The 19,438-nt window shown below is 39.6% G+C and overlaps 1 protein-coding gene across 3 annotated transcripts in view; it reads left to right on the top strand.

Annotated features, from left to right (window-relative positions):
* The first annotated feature begins 1,355 nt into the window (after positions 1–1,355).
* Positions 1,356–19,438, top strand: part of LOC147151824 (amyloid beta precursor protein binding family B member 2-like) — a 49,183-nt gene continuing 31,100 nt past the window's right edge. The window contains exons 1-9 of one of the 3 annotated variants that reach the window (XM_086018274.1): positions 1,356–1,676; positions 6,303–6,491; positions 7,068–8,341; positions 9,381–9,559; positions 11,592–11,735; positions 12,273–12,358; positions 12,862–12,922; positions 14,360–14,506; positions 15,849–15,976. In XM_086018274.1, the coding sequence (XP_085874400.1) occupies positions 7,099–8,341; positions 9,381–9,559; positions 11,592–11,735; positions 12,273–12,358; positions 12,862–12,922; positions 14,360–14,506; positions 15,849–15,976 (1,988 nt within the window). In that variant the 5' untranslated portion in view covers positions 1,356–1,676; positions 6,303–6,491; positions 7,068–7,098. The remainder of the gene's footprint in view (positions 1,677–6,302; positions 6,492–7,067; positions 8,342–9,380; positions 9,560–11,591; positions 11,736–12,272; positions 12,359–12,861; positions 12,923–14,359; positions 14,507–15,848; positions 15,977–19,438) is intronic. The other 2 variants (XM_086018284.1, XM_086018266.1) reach the window with 2 other exon arrangements.

The raw sequence follows: 19,438 nt of genomic DNA, 5'->3' as shown, positions 1-19,438 counted from the left end.
ACAATCGCCAGGTTATAAAACATTTCTTTTTGTTTGTTTGTAATTAGTACATACAGTCTTATTGCAGCCAACAGAGAGACTTCTTAAATCAAAATGTAATTCTCCATGGTCAGCAGAAGGTTGCTCCACTTGACCACTTCTTAAAATGTAAATGAGCATTCATTTGCTCCCTTAGTTCCCTTGAAGAATTATCAATGTTAGAATGAAAATGTTACAATGAAAATGTTTCCTTGTTAAAAAAATGTATGAATGATGTAATCTGGTGGAAAGAACTAGAACCAAATTTAATACAACAAATAACGAGGTTTTTTTTGTGTTCTTTTTAATGCAATTTTCATGGCTTTCAATTGGTCTAAAGTGGGCGTAATAGAGCCAAACGGTGGGATTTGATGTATGTTATTGATCTATTTAGGACCTGAAGTTGGAAATTACGTTTCACCAAAATCACCACCTTTGGGGAGATTCATTACATTTGGATTAACACCACTGAAATGGTTCAAAAGAAACTGAGGTGGTCACACAAATGGCCAGATCAGCATCTTGGGGTCTTACCAGGCAGAAAAAAAGGGACCGAAGTACTACATGGAGGAACATGAACCCCAGGGAGCATTAATGACGATGATGCAGACAGAAAAAAATAAGAGATTAACAGATTAGGAGAAACAAGATACTGCTCCTCTATGGCCTTATTTAAGGGACTTGCGTGATGTTCTCAGATCCAAGAATGATTTGTGGCGCGGGTGTTGTCTTATACCCTTTTAAAAAACACCAGATATGTTCTAAAATTCTCCCATCTATCTGAAAACACGGAGAAGCAACGGGTATTTGCTTTTATTGTTATTAACTAATTTAATATTGTTCGTTAGTGAGTCCACATTGTTAGCAAAGCTATGTAACATGTTTAATAGCATAAAAACCTGAGCCATTGCTATCGTTTTAATATTTTTCCATTGTGCGAACTGCTAAGTTATCCAAACGGTTATTGATTATAAAAGTTGAATACTTTTGTACTTAAATACATTTAGGGTCTGTACACTTTTGCTTGAGTAAATGTCATGAATTGGAATAATACTTTTACTGCTCTTTTATTCAATCTGAAAGTTTATTTTGATCGTGAGTAGGTTTGTCACCACACTTCTAGGATTCGAACTGTTCTGGGATCTCGTCCGTGCAGGTTGTACGTCATGTTGTCGGCGGAAGTCTTGACTTGCCTCTTACCGGAAATTACCAAGACACACCAACAAAATATATAACCGCGATGATGTGGGATTCATTACCTGAAAATCCCCCCCCCCCCAAAAAAAATAACCACCTGACTTGCTGGTTAATGGCAGCTGCCCTTTCGTCATCCACTTCCTCATCCTCCGGTCGTCCTCGGCTCTGATTGGCTGCCTTTTTTACGGGACTTCAGGAGCTCCATAGCGCAGCTCGCCGCTCAGGGACGTGGTGGCGCAGAGAGAAAGCGCAAACTGGCTACCCAGCGGAGCAGGAACAGCCATCTGAATTCTGGAGCCGGAGAGGGCGGACGATGTGATCGGATGCGGGCGGCCGGCTGCAGATAGGGGCGGACTGGCTCTTAAAAAGACGCTCTGTGGCTGCGGGGACTGCTCATTTGTGTCGTATCGTGGGAGTGGAATACACCCAAGTCCCCCCAAGGGTAGAGGCTGAGCTAAGAGGTAAGTAAATATTAAGATGTTGGTCTCGGGATGTGCACCAGGCAGGCGGGTGGTTGATGCACCGGATGTGGAAAGATTTACTGCGTCTGTGCACCTATCGACAGCATTGCGTCCTTGTTGTATTTAGATTTGAAGAGATTTGAAGAGATTTAGCCAAGTGCTGTTTCCCCCCCTGCCATTTGTGGTGGGATTTTGATAGGAGGAAGGCGGCGTGTGGCGAAGGGTTTGAAAACACTAAACCCATGACATCATTGACTTTCCCAAGTTGATTTTTCTCAACTGCTCGGACACTCAACTGTTGCATTTACAACATCGTGACTTGGGGACTGTTTGAGGAGACATGTCCACCCAGATTGGCCAGCATAGCTGTCAATATGTGAGTGATGGTCAGTGTTAGATCTGTAAAGTGGTTGCCTTCTATAATTGCTTGCATGTTTGACATTCGGATGAACATATTGGTCATTCCAGAATGAGAGGGAATCAACATAAAAAATGACTATTTAAAAAGCATGATAAAATATCTTGTAGCCCAATTTGATTTGTACAGCAGTTGCTCAACCATCAACGGTATATATTTTCTTTATGCATGGGCGGTTAATTGACCACTCTAAATTGTCCTATAGGTATGATTGTGGGTGTGAATGTTTGTTTGTCTGTGTGTGCCCTGCGATTGGCTGGCAACCAGTTCAGGGTGTACCTTTCCTACTGCCAGCTGGGATAGCTTTATAATATTTTTTTATTTGTCGTATCATGGATTTTACTGTGTTTAGCACAGATACCCAAGCTCCTGCAAAACATTTTTCCAAAGTATTGCTGAATAAATCCTATATAAGGAAATAAGATATACGTAGTTATATTTATTGGCTGAACACATTGAAGAATTTGAAAACTACAAGCGAGAATTTACCTTAGGTCTACCAATTGTCAGAGAAATTTGCTTGATGATGTCATCTCTGCTGAGTCATATAGTTCACTCTTTTTCTCTTCCTTTGGATGGCTGAACAGGTTTTAGTAACAGGATTGTGTGTGCATTGAGACACAACATCAGAGTATAGCTACATAAATAGTCGAACTTAGAGTTTGTGTCTGTGAAATGTTATAAACCATAACAAATAAGGCATAATAATTAAAAAATAATAAATCACCCCAAAATAGCTGTATTAAAATTATATGATATGATTTGGGATGATAATTGATATTTTAGTTTGGCATCAAGCGGGAGGGACAGAAGAAAAGTCATTTTAGTTGAAGTGTTATTTTGCATTAAATCATAATTAAATAATATTTCTGAATCACTTTTACGATAGCTACTGTTTTTTTTTGTCTCGGACAACTATAATTTTCACAGATGCATGTTTATGTACAAATTGTATTTTGTGCAATTAATTGAAATTTTATTTGGGATGAGGTTAACCATTTGCTGCAAAAGAGAGAAACTGATCTGAATGCATCTGCTGCATGTTGGCTTGTATTAAAAGAGACATCATCAGTGTATTCCATATGCGGCACAAAAAAGGAGCAACCCCATGATGCTTTTATGCTCATACTTGTTGCTTGCATCCTGTTCGAATGACCTCTCTCTGGAGGGCTTGTGGGGGCAGTGGCTTAGCTATCACTGCCTACTGTCCAGCAAAATGCCTAGTCATGCTCTTCACTTCCTCCTCTAATAACTATCTTACTCCTCCTCCTCCTCTCTCAGCTCCACTTTGTCGGACTTAATTGAGGCAAGCATTGTTTAGGGGAAAGAGAAGACATATGTGCTGTGATTTTTCACACAGGCGAGCAAAGATGTCAAAATGGTAGTCTTTTAGGGTGATAACCAGGGTATTTTGGGGGGAGATTGATGGATTAGAAACGATTTTTAGATTTAGATTTTAGAAAAGACCAAATTATGTACATATAAAATGAATAGCATATATAACTACTATTATATAAATAACAACAATTGCAAAACATGTGTACAATTTTGGCTGGTACGTTGGCCAAGTGGTTAGTATAATCTACCTCACAGTTCAAAGATTTCAGGTTTGAAGCTTGGCTCTGAACTCTACTGCAGAGTGTATGTTTGCAAGGTGCATGTGTGGTTTTCTTCAGGCACTTTGTCCATGCATATTAGGTTCAATGAAGACCCTAAATAGTCCTTAGGTGTGAATGTAAGTGGTTGTTTGTCTATATGTTCCACTGCGATTAGCTAGCAACCAGTCCAGGGTGTATCCCGCGCTCTTGCGCAGACTGCTGGAATGGACTCCAGTTCACCTGCAACCCTAATAACAATGAGCGGTATAGAAACTGGATCGATGGGTGCAGTGCAACATTTTCAGAATCATACAATTAGGGCCTAACTGATTAATCTGTCGGCCGATTTAAATTGGCAAAGATTAGCTCTTTTAAAATGGGCTGTTTTTTGCAGATTTGTCTTTCTGTTGTAAAGTTCAATAAATACTAAAAGAAAAAAGTATTGTAAAATAGTCAAATGATCTGCCCGTAAATCATATTTTTATTGTTGTAAGCGTTAATGAACCCCCCACAAAAACGTATTTTATTTGTTATAAATGTTTTTTCAATCAGTTAGCACATCTGGTTAATCAGAATTTTATTCTGCCAAATATCAGAATCAGCATCACCTCCCAAAAAAATCTATATCGGTTGGGCCCCAGATAAAAATACAACCAAGTTAAAACACATCAAAATTAAGTTATGTTGCGTTTGACAACAACCCTGCTAGGGGGGGCATTAAAGGGATTCTCAATCCCAATGTGTCATTGCAATTTCCACAGAGGTTTTCAATTGTGGCGTTAATATGGACATACACCAGACATCTGTCAGGGCCCCTCGACAAGCCACCAGCCAGCAACAGCTATAGTGAGGGGCTCTGTCCAGAGGATTCCCGACACATTGTGATTGCAGTGTCTAAAGCAGCGCCATTGTTTAGTCATTTGTCTACTGATATGGGACAAGGGTAGCATGCAGTCTCACAGGGCCCCCTTCATCTTGGGGCCTGAGGCAATTGTCTGACTTTTTCTCTGACCATAACTTGAGATCAATATGATGTGTCTGTTGTCACACGAGCAATGCAGGACAGACAAGAGACAAGCTGGCGCACTGATCTGACTGGCTGGTTCAATGCAGGTATGTGTTGTGAGTCTGAGTGCACATTCAGCACAAACAGAATGTTGTTGTCTGATTCCATGGCCAGCCAACAAGGTGAGAGGAGGGCCCCGCATAGACAAAGTGCACACTTAAGGGATTCTTAGCTCTTCGACCTCTTGGTTTGTTCAATTCCCAAGATGTTGTCTGGCTTTAAGATCTGCTGTGTTGAGTGTTTTCCATGCTTCTAGGATGTCTGATATGTTGCGTGAATGTGGTCATCCTTCCACGGGCATATGCAGTCAGTCACCAGACATCACGTTAGGTGTACTGCTTTTTTACAACTTTAATTTGATCTATGGCCAAGCAGGAACTTAACTTTAAGCAATATTAAAAGAAAAGAAAAAATCACAAATATGTGACTTCAAAATATCTGCCGGTACCAAACCGTGTGTATGCGGGGCTTTATTATATTGTAGATCAGATAAATAGTCAGTCTAATAACCTTTACTCGACACTGTAGGTGTAGCTAATGTTTTGACCAGTGATTTTGTCACCAGTCAATCATGGATTGCCATTCATCTCTCTGTACAGTACGTGCCCTGCATGTTTGCGGCTAGCCATTTGCATCTTTTTGTTGTTGTGATCAGCTTGCTCAAAGCAATAGTCGTATTACTTTGGCACCATCTGGTGGCATCTTGTTGTCAAGGAAACAGTTTAATGTGAGTTGAGGATGTTCATTTAGACTAAAGTAGTGCTTTGCCACCATCTTGTGGCATCTATAGACAATTGCAAACTAATTTAGTTTATTCGCGGTAGTGCTAGGTCCCTACCCCCTCATTGGTTGTATGCTCTTTCATGCAGATGATTTGATTTCTTAACACTTCAAGAGTCAGAGAGCATGCAAATGGGGTTTGAGACTGGGAACAACTTCAAAAGACACATATGTGTGTGGATAAAAGCCGCTCTTTGGTTCAACTGCAGCTTTATGTGGAGAGATTTATGGTCAGTGGGAGCAGATGAAAGACATGCAAAGCATGTATCCAGATGATATCATCTGTCTTGGTTGAGATCAGCATGAGATAAAGTAGTTCTATTTAAGAAGATGCAGAGACTTGGAGCACTATAACCGCACGTTCAGGATAGCGGTCTCCTATAATTGCTTCCTGGGTATATAATACAAAATATGATTTTGTAAGTATTGCAATACATCTCTTATTAAATTAATTACTAATCTTAATTCTAAATTCAAGAAATTTTGGAAAAGTGTTTGCTTGCGTGGTACATATGTACAGCCCTTATCTGTTCTAGGATGACTGTGCCCCAGTGTTCATAGCAATTAGTTTATTGGGGGTTTGAATCCAGGCTCTGGAAGTACTAACTAATGAAGCAGCAGGTGGACATTCCATATACGGTAATCTTTTAATTTACCTGGTCTGATCAAAAGGACCAAAGAGTAACTCTTAAACAACCTCTACCACCCATCCTGTGCATGAAGCAACTTTTCTCCCTCCACCACTCTGACAAAGTGTGTTACAGTTTGCTATGCAGACTGTTCAGCGGCAGACTGGGGAGTTCTCCTGAGAATCATAAACACAGCCCAGAAAATAATTGGCCTACCCCAGCCCCCTCGCTGGATGACGCCCTCATATCAGGCCGCCTCTCTGCAGGTCTAGCAGTGTTGTGAAGGATGCAGCTCACTCCAGATCAGCTGCGCTGAGTCTAATGGTGGGCAGCTGCAGCACGACCTAAAATTACATTTTTGTTGAATGAAATTGTATTCATTTTTCCTAACAGTCTATTCTCTTCCTTTTGCAGCACTTCTCTTGAATGTTGGATTTTTTAGTCCAATCTAATTTCAGCCTCAATGTATTGACACATCAATTTAATCTGCCCAGGGTCTTCAGAATCAGTAGTGCTGACCCACCTAACTACAGATACATTAGCAATGGACTGTTTGTATAACCAATTAGATTTGAATTTGACTTTTCAGGAACTCAGGAATTTCAGGCACTATTTATCACTTTCACAAAACTCCCGAATTTTCACAAGAAAATTCCCAAATTAGCAGTACTTTCACATTGACCTCCCTTTTCTACATAGCTTGACTGATTTCCAAACTTAGTCACACATTCAGCTTTCAAACAATTCAGTTAATTCAGCAGCAGTTCAGTTCAGTTTGAGCTCATCAGCATTCACGCAAAACTTCTTCAGAAACGGTATCCTCGAGTTATCGTAAAAGGTTGTCGTTTGCTGATGCTATGTACGACTATTTAGTCCCCTCTGTGTGTCCTCTCCCAACAGGTCATTCTTTGTGGCGTTAATCCAGTCAGCCATGATGTCGGTACGAACCCCTCCCCTCTCCCGCTCTGGCTCCTCGCCCTCCAATGTGGGTCTGGCCAACCGCAGCGGTCCATCTGCCACACCTCCCACCTCACTCAGCCTGCGCTCTTCTTACAACCAGCTACTCGGACGTGATGTCATCAAGGAGTCCGCTGGCTTGGAAGGCGGAGGTTCGGCCACCTTGCCCAAGAGCCGTCAGAGATGCACAATGACCAGCGTGCGCAGTGTGATGGGCATAAGTGACAACTTGGCATCCAAGAATCAAAATGCTAGCAGGGGCAGGGGCCTTCCCACTAAGTCCTCATCCAGTTCTGCCCTCTACTCCTCTTCCTCCTCATCGTCACTCTTCAATACAACCAATCCTAAACTGGCCAAGAATGGAGCCAACATGCAAAGACGTGCTGAGAGTCAGCAGCTGCAGCTGAGCAGAGCGAATACAGAGAGCAAAATCCACAACGTCCCTACGGATAACATCAACTCTAACTGGCCAGAGTTTGAGAAAGACAACTCCCAGCTGCCCCCGTTCCGAAGGCGAACAAAAAGCTTCTTGGAGTACCACGACAAGGCCTGGGACCTGAGCTGGGGAAACAAGGAGAACAAGGAAGAGACGAAGCAGCTGTCTTTGGCGGAGAAAGAGCAGGCCAGCCCAGTCAAGGAGAGGGAGAGCCAGAAGGAAGAGAAGCCCAGCAGCAAACACTCATGCCAGGAAGACAAGGAAGAGGCGGTACCTGTGGTGGAAGAAGAAGAGGAGGAAGAGGAAGACAAAGCACCAACTGCAAGACAGCCTCTGTTACCGGTTGTGGTGGAAGCCCCACTTTGCTCTTCCTCCTCTTCATCCACTAACAGCCCAGAGTGGGTACCGGAAAATCACCAGGCTGCAACCCACATCAGGGAGGAGCACTGCGTCCAGGTTCTGGGAAGTCCCAGAAGTCCTGCAAAGCCTCCTCGGAGCTCCCAACCCAGGGTGATCAAGGTAGAGCTGCACCCTAACAATGAGAACCAGTTCCTTCAACAGTACCCGCCATCCTCCCCAAAGCAGCCCAGGTCCAGTGAGAGGAACACCCCTACAAAGAACCGGACACCCCTTGCCATGCCCGATGCCCAACCAGAGCTCGGTTTCCCCAAAGTGAGTTTAAGAATGGACCTGACTCCTGACACTCCATCGGAGGATGAAGACTCCAGCTGGACCACTCTGTCTCAGGAGTCACCCTCTCCTCAAAGTCCACAGCAGTCAGGTTAGCTAACATTTTTTTTGTCTTGAGTCCCCCCCCCCGAGGGCTGCGTACAGAAAATGTGAAGGATGCAAGGGCAACTTGACAGTCTTTGACTTGATTTTGAAGAACTATGGGTTCTGTTAAAGGTGATAAGGCCAAAAAGTTGGTCAAGATGTTTTGGGTGGTTAGCCCGAATATAATAGAAACCTTTTCTTTGATTTAAAGCAATAGTTATTGTTTTGATATTTATTCACACCTTTTCAAACACATTAAATTGCTTATTCTGTCATGCTTGTTTGGACTGCTCGCTTCTCTTACAATGGACTATTCCATCGTCTTGCAGCACATGTGCCGACTTGATTAAGAATAACAAAACTTGTTAGTGCGTTGTAAGGAAAAGTAATTGGGTCATATTTAATTGATGATAATCAGTAATATTCAATATCTTTACGGAGCGCATCTGTGGGGCGGGGGCACCTTTTCCGTGCTTCTCTGCCTTTTTTTTATTTTTAAATAGTGTTGTGGGCTGTTACAATGTTGTTTTTAGTATATACTACACTTAATAATGGACGGTGGGGCTGCTCATGGCTCCCGGGCCGTAATTTGTAAACCTCTGCTCAAGAGCATCTGAGCCTTTAATTGTCACTTGATTGCATACCCCTTCACTTGCATACTACCCCTCCTTCCTGTTCTCTCATACAAATTGATCATTCTGGAAATGTACCAGAAGCCCCACCTCAGACAATACTGCAAGAAGCTTTAAGTGCCATTTTGCCACCTTATGTCGCAGAGAATGATTAGCATGTAAAAAACAGCAGAAGACTGCAGATATAAGTGTGGCATAGGACGCAAATGGAAATGAAAAATGTTGCAAACGCATAAGGAATAAAGAATAAGCAGGGAAAAAGGTAGGAAAGCTGGAACAGAATGAACAGAGGCCATTGCCTAAGGGGCACTGCTTTAGGGGATGAGGAAAGAGTTGCTATGGCAACAGAAGCTTTAATGATCCCTGTCTTCCTGCAACCAATCTATATACTGTATGTTTGCATTGCTCCATTAGCAGATGTTTGGGGCGAAGGTGATCTGCCCTCAGGCTGGCGGGAGGTGTCAGACTCGTCGGAGGTGTATTTCTGGCACGTCCCCACCGGCACCACTCAGTACCACCGACCTGTTGCCTCTAGCGAGACAGAGAATAAAACACAACAGGAGAAGCACGACTTGCTACAGCCACCCAATGAGGTGAGACGACTCTCACATGTACAGTGGTGTCTTGACACAGGAGTTGAATTTGTTCCGTGACCACACTCAAAGCACTTTTTTCACATCATCTCTCCCTTTTAAAATGAATGGAAATGCCATCGATTAGAGTTGTGCAGATCCGATCATGTGACCGGAATCAGAACCGATCACGTGATTTTCACGGCTACAAAAGATCTGATTTTTTAGTTTTCTTAATTTCCACAGTCAAGAATAACATATTTTGTTTACTTTAATTAATTTGAATCACTGCTGACTTACAGTCATATACTTATATACATCTACTTATAGTCAGCAGTGGTTCAAAGTTAGAATGTTGGGAAACTTAATTTTTATTTTATTTTTTTTAAATTCGGACAATTTGAATGTGATCTTGTTTTCTTCGTAATACGTTGCCATGGTACTGGATCAAGAGTCAGTACTGCAGATACTTAAAAATAAATGCCTCAGACTTAGGTGATCACCTCTACCATTGATGCATTCCAGACCCATGTTATTTTCCTTTTGGTATGCATACCTCGGCCACCAGGAGACTGTATTATACAGTATTACACTGCAACATCGATGCTGTTCGTTAGCCCATCCATGCAGTTTTGCATCACATGTTAGCATTAAACTAGCAGACTTTCCTAAGCAACGCTATGTGGCTGTTCAACACGTATGTTTAAGTCAAGGTATCACATTTGTAAACCTCAATAAATGAGCAAAGGTATTGACACCTGGCATTACCTCCTGTTATTAATGATAGGAAAAATGAAGCTTCATGAAGCACTTGTGATATGTTTTATACCACTACTCTTGGTTTAAAGATAAAGGCTAGTGCCATGGGCATTTATTACATTTCCACTCCATCTTTAAAACAAGAATGCCATCTAGAGGACTCAAAAAAATATCACAATTGCGTCATGAAGTTTCATTTGCCCATCACTATCTCGTACGGACGAGTCTAGGTGTAGGTGAAAACAACATAATAGGAGACCTATTATGGTAGCACGTCTAACATAATAACACTTAAAACAACATCATTTGACTTCCAATGTTTCTTAGACGTGGAAGCAAGCAGTTTTTTTAGCCAAAAAAGACCTCCGTTCTCCGCTGCTCCTCTCACTAGCCGTACGATGCATTCATGAACCTCGGAAACATCACAACTCAGCAAACCACAAATCCGACCACAACCCAGATAACTCAATTCGTTACAATATGCTGTTGCACATTCAAAGATTTTAACGCCTAAAAAGTGTAAATAATTTCATAAAGACTTTAAAGTTACTATACTTCATTATAAAAATAGTTTTAATATAGTTAGCAATAATTGTAACTGTTTCATCTACCCATTATCGATACCGCTTGTCCTCACAAGGGTCGCGGGGCGTGCTGGAGCCTATCCCAGCTGTCCTCGGGCAGTAGGCGGGGGACATCCTGAATTGGTTGCCAGCCAATCGCAGGAAACACAGAGACAAACATCCGCACTATTGTAACTGTTATTGTATGTTTTTTTTTTCGTCACAAAAAGTGTATATATGTACTGTAATGACAACTTGTCTTCAACTTGAATACTTAGATGTGTCATAGGCTGTTGCTGCTGAGTGTTTGAAGATTTCAGTGTCTTAATAATTTACAAAATTAAGAGATCTTTGTTGTTAGTGTACTTTTTATTCTGGTGTAATTTCTTAGAATATCACCCGAATAGTTCACTTTTATTTATTTTTTCTAAAGAATATACCGTTTATTTGTCATCTTTTCAAAATAAACATTTTTTTTAAAAAAAATCTGTTTTTTTTTGTACCGAAAATATACCGAACCAAAGTTTCCAAGAAACCGAACCGAACCGAAATGTGATTTAGCGTATCGTTACACCCCCAGTAATTACAGAGTGGTAAATTCTAGTTGACAAATCTACTGGAAATGAGTTATAAGCAACAAGGGGCAACATTACTATTTTGTTGCCGTATTTTTGCAAGCTGTTAATGGCGGTGGTCTGTGCCCCTCTCTTCTCTTCTCCTGTCTGCCACAGCGCCCAAGCAGTCTCATCTCAGACAGTTCAGTGGAGCCCGTCCCCTCCCCCTCTGGCTCCTCCCCAGCCTCTCTCACCTCCACCCCCTCCAATGATGTCATCCCTTCTGAGCAGAACGTCAACAGCACCACCTGCACGGTCGATGTAAGCCTTTAATTTCCTCCTTTTTTGGGTGAAATCATGCTGTATTCCTTTTGGCTCCACCACAGCATCTTCCACCTTGTATGTTTTTTTTTGGTGTCTAAATTAAACTAAATCTCACAGTGTATAATGTTTGAATCAGGTACTGCATATCTGCACATCTAATAAGATAGAATATGATCGCAGAAATCTCAAGTTGTATCAAAAAATGTGTTGTCATTTTTCTTCTCCCTCTGTTATAAATGCTAAACAAAATGTGATTTTTCAAGCATAATTCCATATCTTTACTTTGATAAAATATATTATTAAACAATGTATTGATTCAATAGCTGGTATAGGGCAAAAAGTCACCCTGCCTGCCTCGATGTCTGTCCAAGTACACATTGAACAAATATAAGTACGGTGGTAATTAGTGGAGTCATTTTTAATACAAATGGTTGACAAATCCAGTTTTAAATCACCATAAAGTCATTAAAGTATGAATGTATTATTAATTCACTCACCCAGCCCTTCTTTTCATGCATGTGTGTGTGTGTCCAGGATCTGAAGGACTATCCAATCTATCCTGACCCCAGTCTGAAAGCATTTGAAGGGGCCACCCTTCGCTATGCTTCTCTCAAACTCAAGTAAAACCTGCTAACACTTTGTCACAGTGCCATGTGTGTGTGATGTTCTCTCACCAGATGTGTAATACAATCACTTGTTTTAGTGTTTAACTTTCAAGTTACATTTTCCGTTCAATCTTTAAGAACAGTTTTAAAAACTATTTATTTAGGTACATATTTTGTTTAATTGAGGTACGATACATTTGAATTGTATCATTAAGTACAGTGTTTTACATTTTCCTAAATTTAAGCATAGTGGTAGTGTTCAAATGTTGCATAATATTACTGTGGCCAACAATATTAAATATATATGATAGATGATGGAATAAAACCTCTGTCTCGTTTTTTTTTATTAACACTTAAGTGTACTATGCTGTATTTTAATACAGCATGATGGTGGGTGCTACTTGGAGAACTAATTTTTTTTTGTTTTTTTGTTTTTTTGGTAGGTGTTATTTAGCGTAAAAAAAACAACAACTTGAGAACCACTGCATTAATAAGCCTTTCATGTCTCTTTTCTGCAGCCCTGCAGCCCCACTGGAAACCGTGGATCTCAACAATACCTTCCCAGATCCAGAAGCAATGGTAGGACTAAATAAATTGTCTGTTATATTAATCTTTAAATGTAGTTGATATCGTTTCACAATTAAACTTTGTTATTCTACAAAGAACGAAAGATGCAATTTATAGTTTGTCTCAGTCCTTTTGGTACATTTCTCTGACCAGAATTGTAATTTGCAAAACAGTAAGTGCATTTCTCAAAACAATTCGTACAAATAGCAAAACATCATGATTCCACTGCAAAACCAATTTCTTTCTCAAATTCTTAATATTCTGTCAAAAGTAAATATTTGTGTCACTGAACATGTAAATGCCATCACAACAATTAAGTCTTTGTGTCATTGTGTATGGATAAGGCAGTCAAATTGCTTAGTCATGTTCTCACTATAACACTGTACGCTGAAGGGATGTATTGATGTAAACTGCTTCTTAGGTTTTGCAGACAAATTCAGTATTATAAATTGAAAGTTACACATTTGTGTATTTGGATTTCAAGAGACTGGGCAAGGTTCACACTTGACTTTTCCTGTTTGCACTCTCAATTGTTGGCAAACCATCTTATTTTGATACAGAAAGGAAAGACACAACTGCATAGTACAAAGATTAAAAAGACAAATAAAGCAGAAATGTGAACTTACCTTCTTTGAGAAACAAATTCTCATACACACCACAACAATGAGTTATTTGCTATGAGTTATTTCAGAAAACCCGTTGATCATTGGTTGATGCCAAGTATAGAGCCAGAAAAAAATGAAGGGGAATGTATGTCTTACAATGACTTTAAATTTATGGCGCGGGCAGAAGGTTACAACAGGAGTTCTGTTTTTTTAATTTACATTTCAAAGTATTATAAAATCATCATTTGTGTTTAAAGAATGACACAGCAGCTGATGCTCTTTAGTTGCTTTATTCCCACAAGTGGTAACAGAATGCACTTTCATTCAGGAGCTGCTATCGGCCACAGTTCACGTCCAGTCACCCATCACACTGACTGCATGCTTAAGCCAACCATTTGGCACTGCTATCCTAACTTCCATCTCAAAGGCATCACTATACATACATTTAAGCAAATAAAGAGCAACGTTTAACTTAATACAACTACAACAACTATTTACAAGCATGCTGGGAAATGCGTGGCTTCACCATCGCTACAGTGTATATTTCAGAAAGCCACAACACACACTCAGTCCAAATTTGCATTTATCAAGTAGGTGGCAGTAGCTCACTCTGGAGATTTGAGCTTTGGACCAGAGGGTTGTGGATCAAAATCTGACTATATACAAATACAATATAATGTATACGTATTTTTTTCCTGACATTTCAACAAAGGATTTGATCACATGAATGTTATGACTGAAATCTATGGGAAAAGCTAGGCAGTAAAAGAACAGAACAATGATTAAAGAAAATAAATACAAATAATAATTGGTATAAATAATAATAAGTGTGTTTTCCTCCTAGTCATTTCCTGTGCGGTCCTTGGGTTGGATGGAGATGGCGGAACAGGACTTGTGTGAGGGGAGGAGCAGCGTGGCCGTCCACCACTGCATAAGACAACTGTCCTACTGCAGGAGGGACATCCGAGACTCCGCTGGAGTCTGGGGAGAGGTCAGTTACTTTTATCAGTATCTGCAGGATTTGTACTGTATGAGCGCTAGTGGTAGGAAATCAAGAAGAACAAATACTTTGCAACTGCACTTACAGTAAGTAGGTTTTTCAGGAAGGCATACTTAAAGGGAAGTCAACCCAACCATTTTTTTCCCAAGAATATGTTCTATGCAGGTCCACTAGTTGAAACAAGGCATTCTTGTAAATATTGCATTTGTGGAATAAGAGTTAATCCATCCATTTTTAGCTATCTCTGGGGGCAGCCATTTTGTCACTTCTGTCGACTGAAAATGACATCACAGTTGCTCAGGTAAAGACCAATCACGGCTGACTAGTTTTCTGAAGTTGAGCCGTGATCGTTATCTAAGCCCTGAGGGTGTGTGATGTCATTTTCACTAGTGGACCCGCATAGAACAGATTATTGAAAAACATATGTTAGGATTGACTTCCACTTTAAGTATTATTGTTCAGATGTTTTTTGTTTTTTTTAAAAATAAAATGTAAATAGAGAAAGTCTGAGTCACCCGTAGTTCAGATCTTGATTGTTTTTATGACCTTTTGATCTTTTAAGGTGGAAATGTTCTCTTATTTAAGACAAATTGTTTGATGTTGTCGGCTCCAAGAATGATTGGGGTTGGAAAGACATTTTCTTGATATCATAAAACCCTTAGTCAACACAAGCTAGGTTTTTTTTGTTTTCTTCTTCTCATTATGGGCACTATGAAAGTTAATGTAAAAGGAATGACAGTATTTTGTGTGCAGAGATTCTTTTTAATTTTTGTACCATTGTGCTAAATTATCAAGATCAGTATTGGCTATGATTAATAAAATTTCATTTTTTGTTTCGTACTTACATTTAAAGGCAGGGGCAGAGCCAGAACGTGGCTAATAGGTGGGCCTGAATATTTGTCTCACTGAGTACAATCCTCGTGTACCGACACATTGTGTATTCAAATAAAATGACAAACTGAATAATAGGAAGTTCAGATCTTAGACAACCATGATTATGCCATTATAAATATTCAACAGAATAAAAAAAATCACAATGAAACACAAATTCAAAAATAATTTAATCGTAATTTACACAAAATTTAAAAGTATATATTTTTTTCATGAATCTCACTGGGTGGGCAGTCTGTCAATCTGGGTGGGACTGTGCACACCCAGGCCCACCCATGGCTCCGCCCCTGTTCCAAGGTCTGACCTTTTTTAGAGATAAATATTTAATAGTTTAGTAGTTACAGCGTTTCAGTACTTTTGCCACCTCTGATGAGCGCTTGTTCAACAAGAACAACACCACAAGTATTCACGTGGAAAGCTGGTGTTATTTGTGCTCTCAAAGGGTAAAGGGATGCTGCTGGTGCTCCAAGACCGCATGTTAACGCTGGTTGACCCAGATGATCAAAGCCTCCTTCACTCTCAGCCAATCAGCAGCATCCGTGTGTGGGGAGTCGGCCATGACCACGACAGGTATTTGAAATGCCTTCAAATATCCTGTAAAGCTTTTTGGAGTGCATGTGAGTGCGATATGAGATAATAAAAGCAAACACTAGAATGCACACATCCTGCAGGAAATGGAAAGCTCATTACATTTACAAGGAGCATTATTGCTTCATTTTCTGTGCACATTTGCACTAACTTCATTCGCAACATCATGATTATCCTCAATTTTCCATGTTTCCATTCCACATGGAAATGACCATCAATCTCCTGCTGTTAAACTGTCGCTTAGATTCCCATTAATTACTGAAGCAATACAAAGTACACATTAGCATACTGATGATACTGATTCAGGCTGTATATGTTTATTTATTAGGTATTGAACAAACTAATAAAAATCCAGTAGATAATTGGAGCCAAAGAGTGCCACAGAAGCAACCTGGCTAAAATTTTGCCCATTCCATGTCTCTAAATAAGGTCACCAAAAAACAGTATTCAATGTTTTAGGGATAGGGACCAAGTAATTGACCACTACTCAAAGAGCTTTGTAATTTCCTATAGATTTCACAAGATGGCGGCAAAGCACTTTTTTCCTGTGTGTGTTTTCTCCAGGTACTCCGGTTTCCTCCCACATTCTAAAAACATACATCATAGGTTGATCGGTCACCATAAATTGTCCCTAGGTAACAAGATGCCACCAAAGATTTTTTTTATATTAGACATAGCTTTGGCATGAGTACAAAAACAGAGAAAAGGAGATTTTTTTTTCAGAAAATAACAGGAGAGGTTCTCCCCAAAAGTCAGTGAATAGAGAACTCTGCAAATGCCAAACTGCAAATATTTATGAGTATAGATTGTTAAACGGAAATCTTTTTTAACTATTTTAATTGTTCCAATCACCTCACGTTTCATGAGCTTTCGAATACTTACAGATAATGTGGCTTGGTGTAAACTTTCCTCTACGTTCCTAAAGTGGGGGAAAACAGCCTCCACCTACTCTAGATGTCCATTCTCATCTGTGATAGGATTTTTTTCTGCTGGGTTAGCTCGATATAAAAATGTCAAATCGATGCAGTAATGAGTACACAGACATCTGTGCACTTTTCAAATATGTTCAGTGTTGCAGCACCTGCTCCCAAGGAAAATTGAGCCCATTTAGAAAAAGTACTACTACCAAGGTCTCTCTTTCACACCCACAAACTACGGCGAGATTTGGTTTCATTCCAATCCGAAATTAGTGCCCATATTGACAATATCGATGCCGATAGTTTTCAATATTCGCGTTTGATGCATCATGACATTACAAAATCTGAATGATCGATCCAAATATTATTAATATCGGTACCAACGTTGGTCTGGATATTGATTCAATATTAGTGTTATGAGATTGATACCCAGATTTCTCTCTCCTTCCTGTATGTGTGGCTGCAGTTTTTTCGAAGAGTAATATTAAGAAGCATTGCAGTTCTGTACTAGTGGTTTGCGATTCTTAGAATTTTGGTATAAGTCCTATACTACGTAAATACGGGGTCAATATCGATACCAATACTTTTTAAGAATTATAGTTGCTTAATCATATAACTTCATATCAATTATATCAATTGTAATTGCTAAATCTGAATTTATTTTATGATCTTTTTGTTTCCCTGTGCTTTTTCCTCTGGAATATGAATTATTAGAATATTAAAAACATTTGTAAGGAAATAAAAAATACTTTACTAGATTTATTATTATGATAAAACATTTGTTCACTTGCTACTGTAAATATAGCAGTTATACAGTAAAACATCCCTTTCACAGAAAACAAGTACATTTTTATGAAGTCAAATCTGAGCTTTATTATTAAGCTTTATTATTAGAACATTTGTTTAAACTCCAGTTAATGTATTCATTTATTAACACATTCCTACAAGGTAAATTAAATAATGCTGAGGATGGCTATAATGTTCAATTCAACTGCAGCAGCACATTAAGAAGAGAAAATTAAATGTAGGTATTAATTACACTGATATTTATCAATATCAATAGCAACAACAATATCGATGTTAATATTTGGATCAATCCTCCCACCACGATTCTCTATCACCGCAAAACAACAACTATATATCATGAATACCTCTAAAACTTAGCATTATTAGTTTATTGCAGATTAAATGACACAGCTGGCTCTTGGTGTGCAGTTGTACCTAATATTGTGGCTTTTTACTTTGAGTTGCCCCACCACTAAGTGCTAAAAAACTGTGAGGTTCACTTCTAAGTGGTGTCACTTGTCAATGTGTATCAAGGAGTACAGTGGTATTTGTGTTCCCCACATGTGTACTCAGCTGTTAAAAAAGTGGATGGAAATGGAGGTTTAAAATAGCATCAGTGTACTTGTCCGTACTCTGTGTTCTTTCATCCATCTTTCATCCTTCTTTTTGTCTTGTTTCCATAGTTTCTCTCCCAATACCCACTTCCCTTGGCTTCCCCTGTCTGTCTTTCTGCACTTTTTTTTCGCTCCACTGTGTGTGTGTGTCTCTCTCTCTTTTGTGGATTCAGAGAGAGAGAGAGAGAGAGAGAGAGAGAGAGAGGGTCCCTCTTCCCTCGTATGTCTCAGAGGATGGAGAAACTTTCACTGTGTCTCTCAGCAGTAATGGCTAAAGTGTGTAGCCGGAGGAAGAAAGCAGGGCTTGTTCTGCTCTTCTTTTTTTTTTTTTAATCACAATCTCACTTTCTATTTTCCTCACCCAGATTCCACTTTGCTTATCCTCCTTTCCTTCCGCTTGTTGAAATTTGCAGTCTAGCTTCTTTTTGTTTGTGTCATTTTTACGTGATTAAAGTATCTAGGATCTCAACCTGCACTAATTTAAATCAGGACATTGTTTTATTGCCCTTGTTTATGGAATTGAGCTTTTTATGTGTATTATCATAAGATTGTCACTAGAGGGCACTAGAGTCAAAGCCTGTGCTTCAAGACAGGACAGAATGTTTGAAGACGTTTGTTTTTGAAGATGTTTGTTTTTTTTTCTTAGCTTTCTTTGCTTTGAACCCAATTTCCAAAGTGTGTCCATGACTATTTTTTCATTTTCTTCTGTGAACTTACATTTGAGCTAATGTCTTCAGAGGTTTCTGCAAGAGAAGGTTCATGTTATGATGAGCAGGCAAGGTGACTGGAAGTCTGCTTAAATTTCCAAAGTTATAGCTTCTGTTTCTCAACATTGTTTTTAGCACTTGAGTAGCTCATCTATTGACCAAATAAAATTGACATCATATGTTCTTTCAGATGGAAAAAGGCTAAGCATTTTCAATAGCACCACTTATAAACAAACCCTTGCATGGTATTTGACCAAGCCAATTAGAAAAAAAAACAGAGTACATGGCTTGAATGAGGATTTTAGCCTTCTTCTCTACCACCACAGTTTGAAATGTCAGTCGAAAAGAAGTAAACTGCTTGGAAGGGACACCCAACGCCGGCCGTAATTTACATTTCAACTGGTAAATTCATTCAAAAAT

Source organism: Filicampus tigris, chromosome 2 (genome assembly GCF_054856515.1).
Source record: "Filicampus tigris isolate MCC_2025a chromosome 2, RoL_Ftig_1.0, whole genome shotgun sequence".
NCBI classification, from domain to species: domain Eukaryota; kingdom Metazoa; phylum Chordata; class Actinopteri; order Syngnathiformes; family Syngnathidae; genus Filicampus; species Filicampus tigris.
Note: the sequence above shows the minus strand (reverse complement) of the source record. Positions and strands in the feature narration are given on the sequence as shown.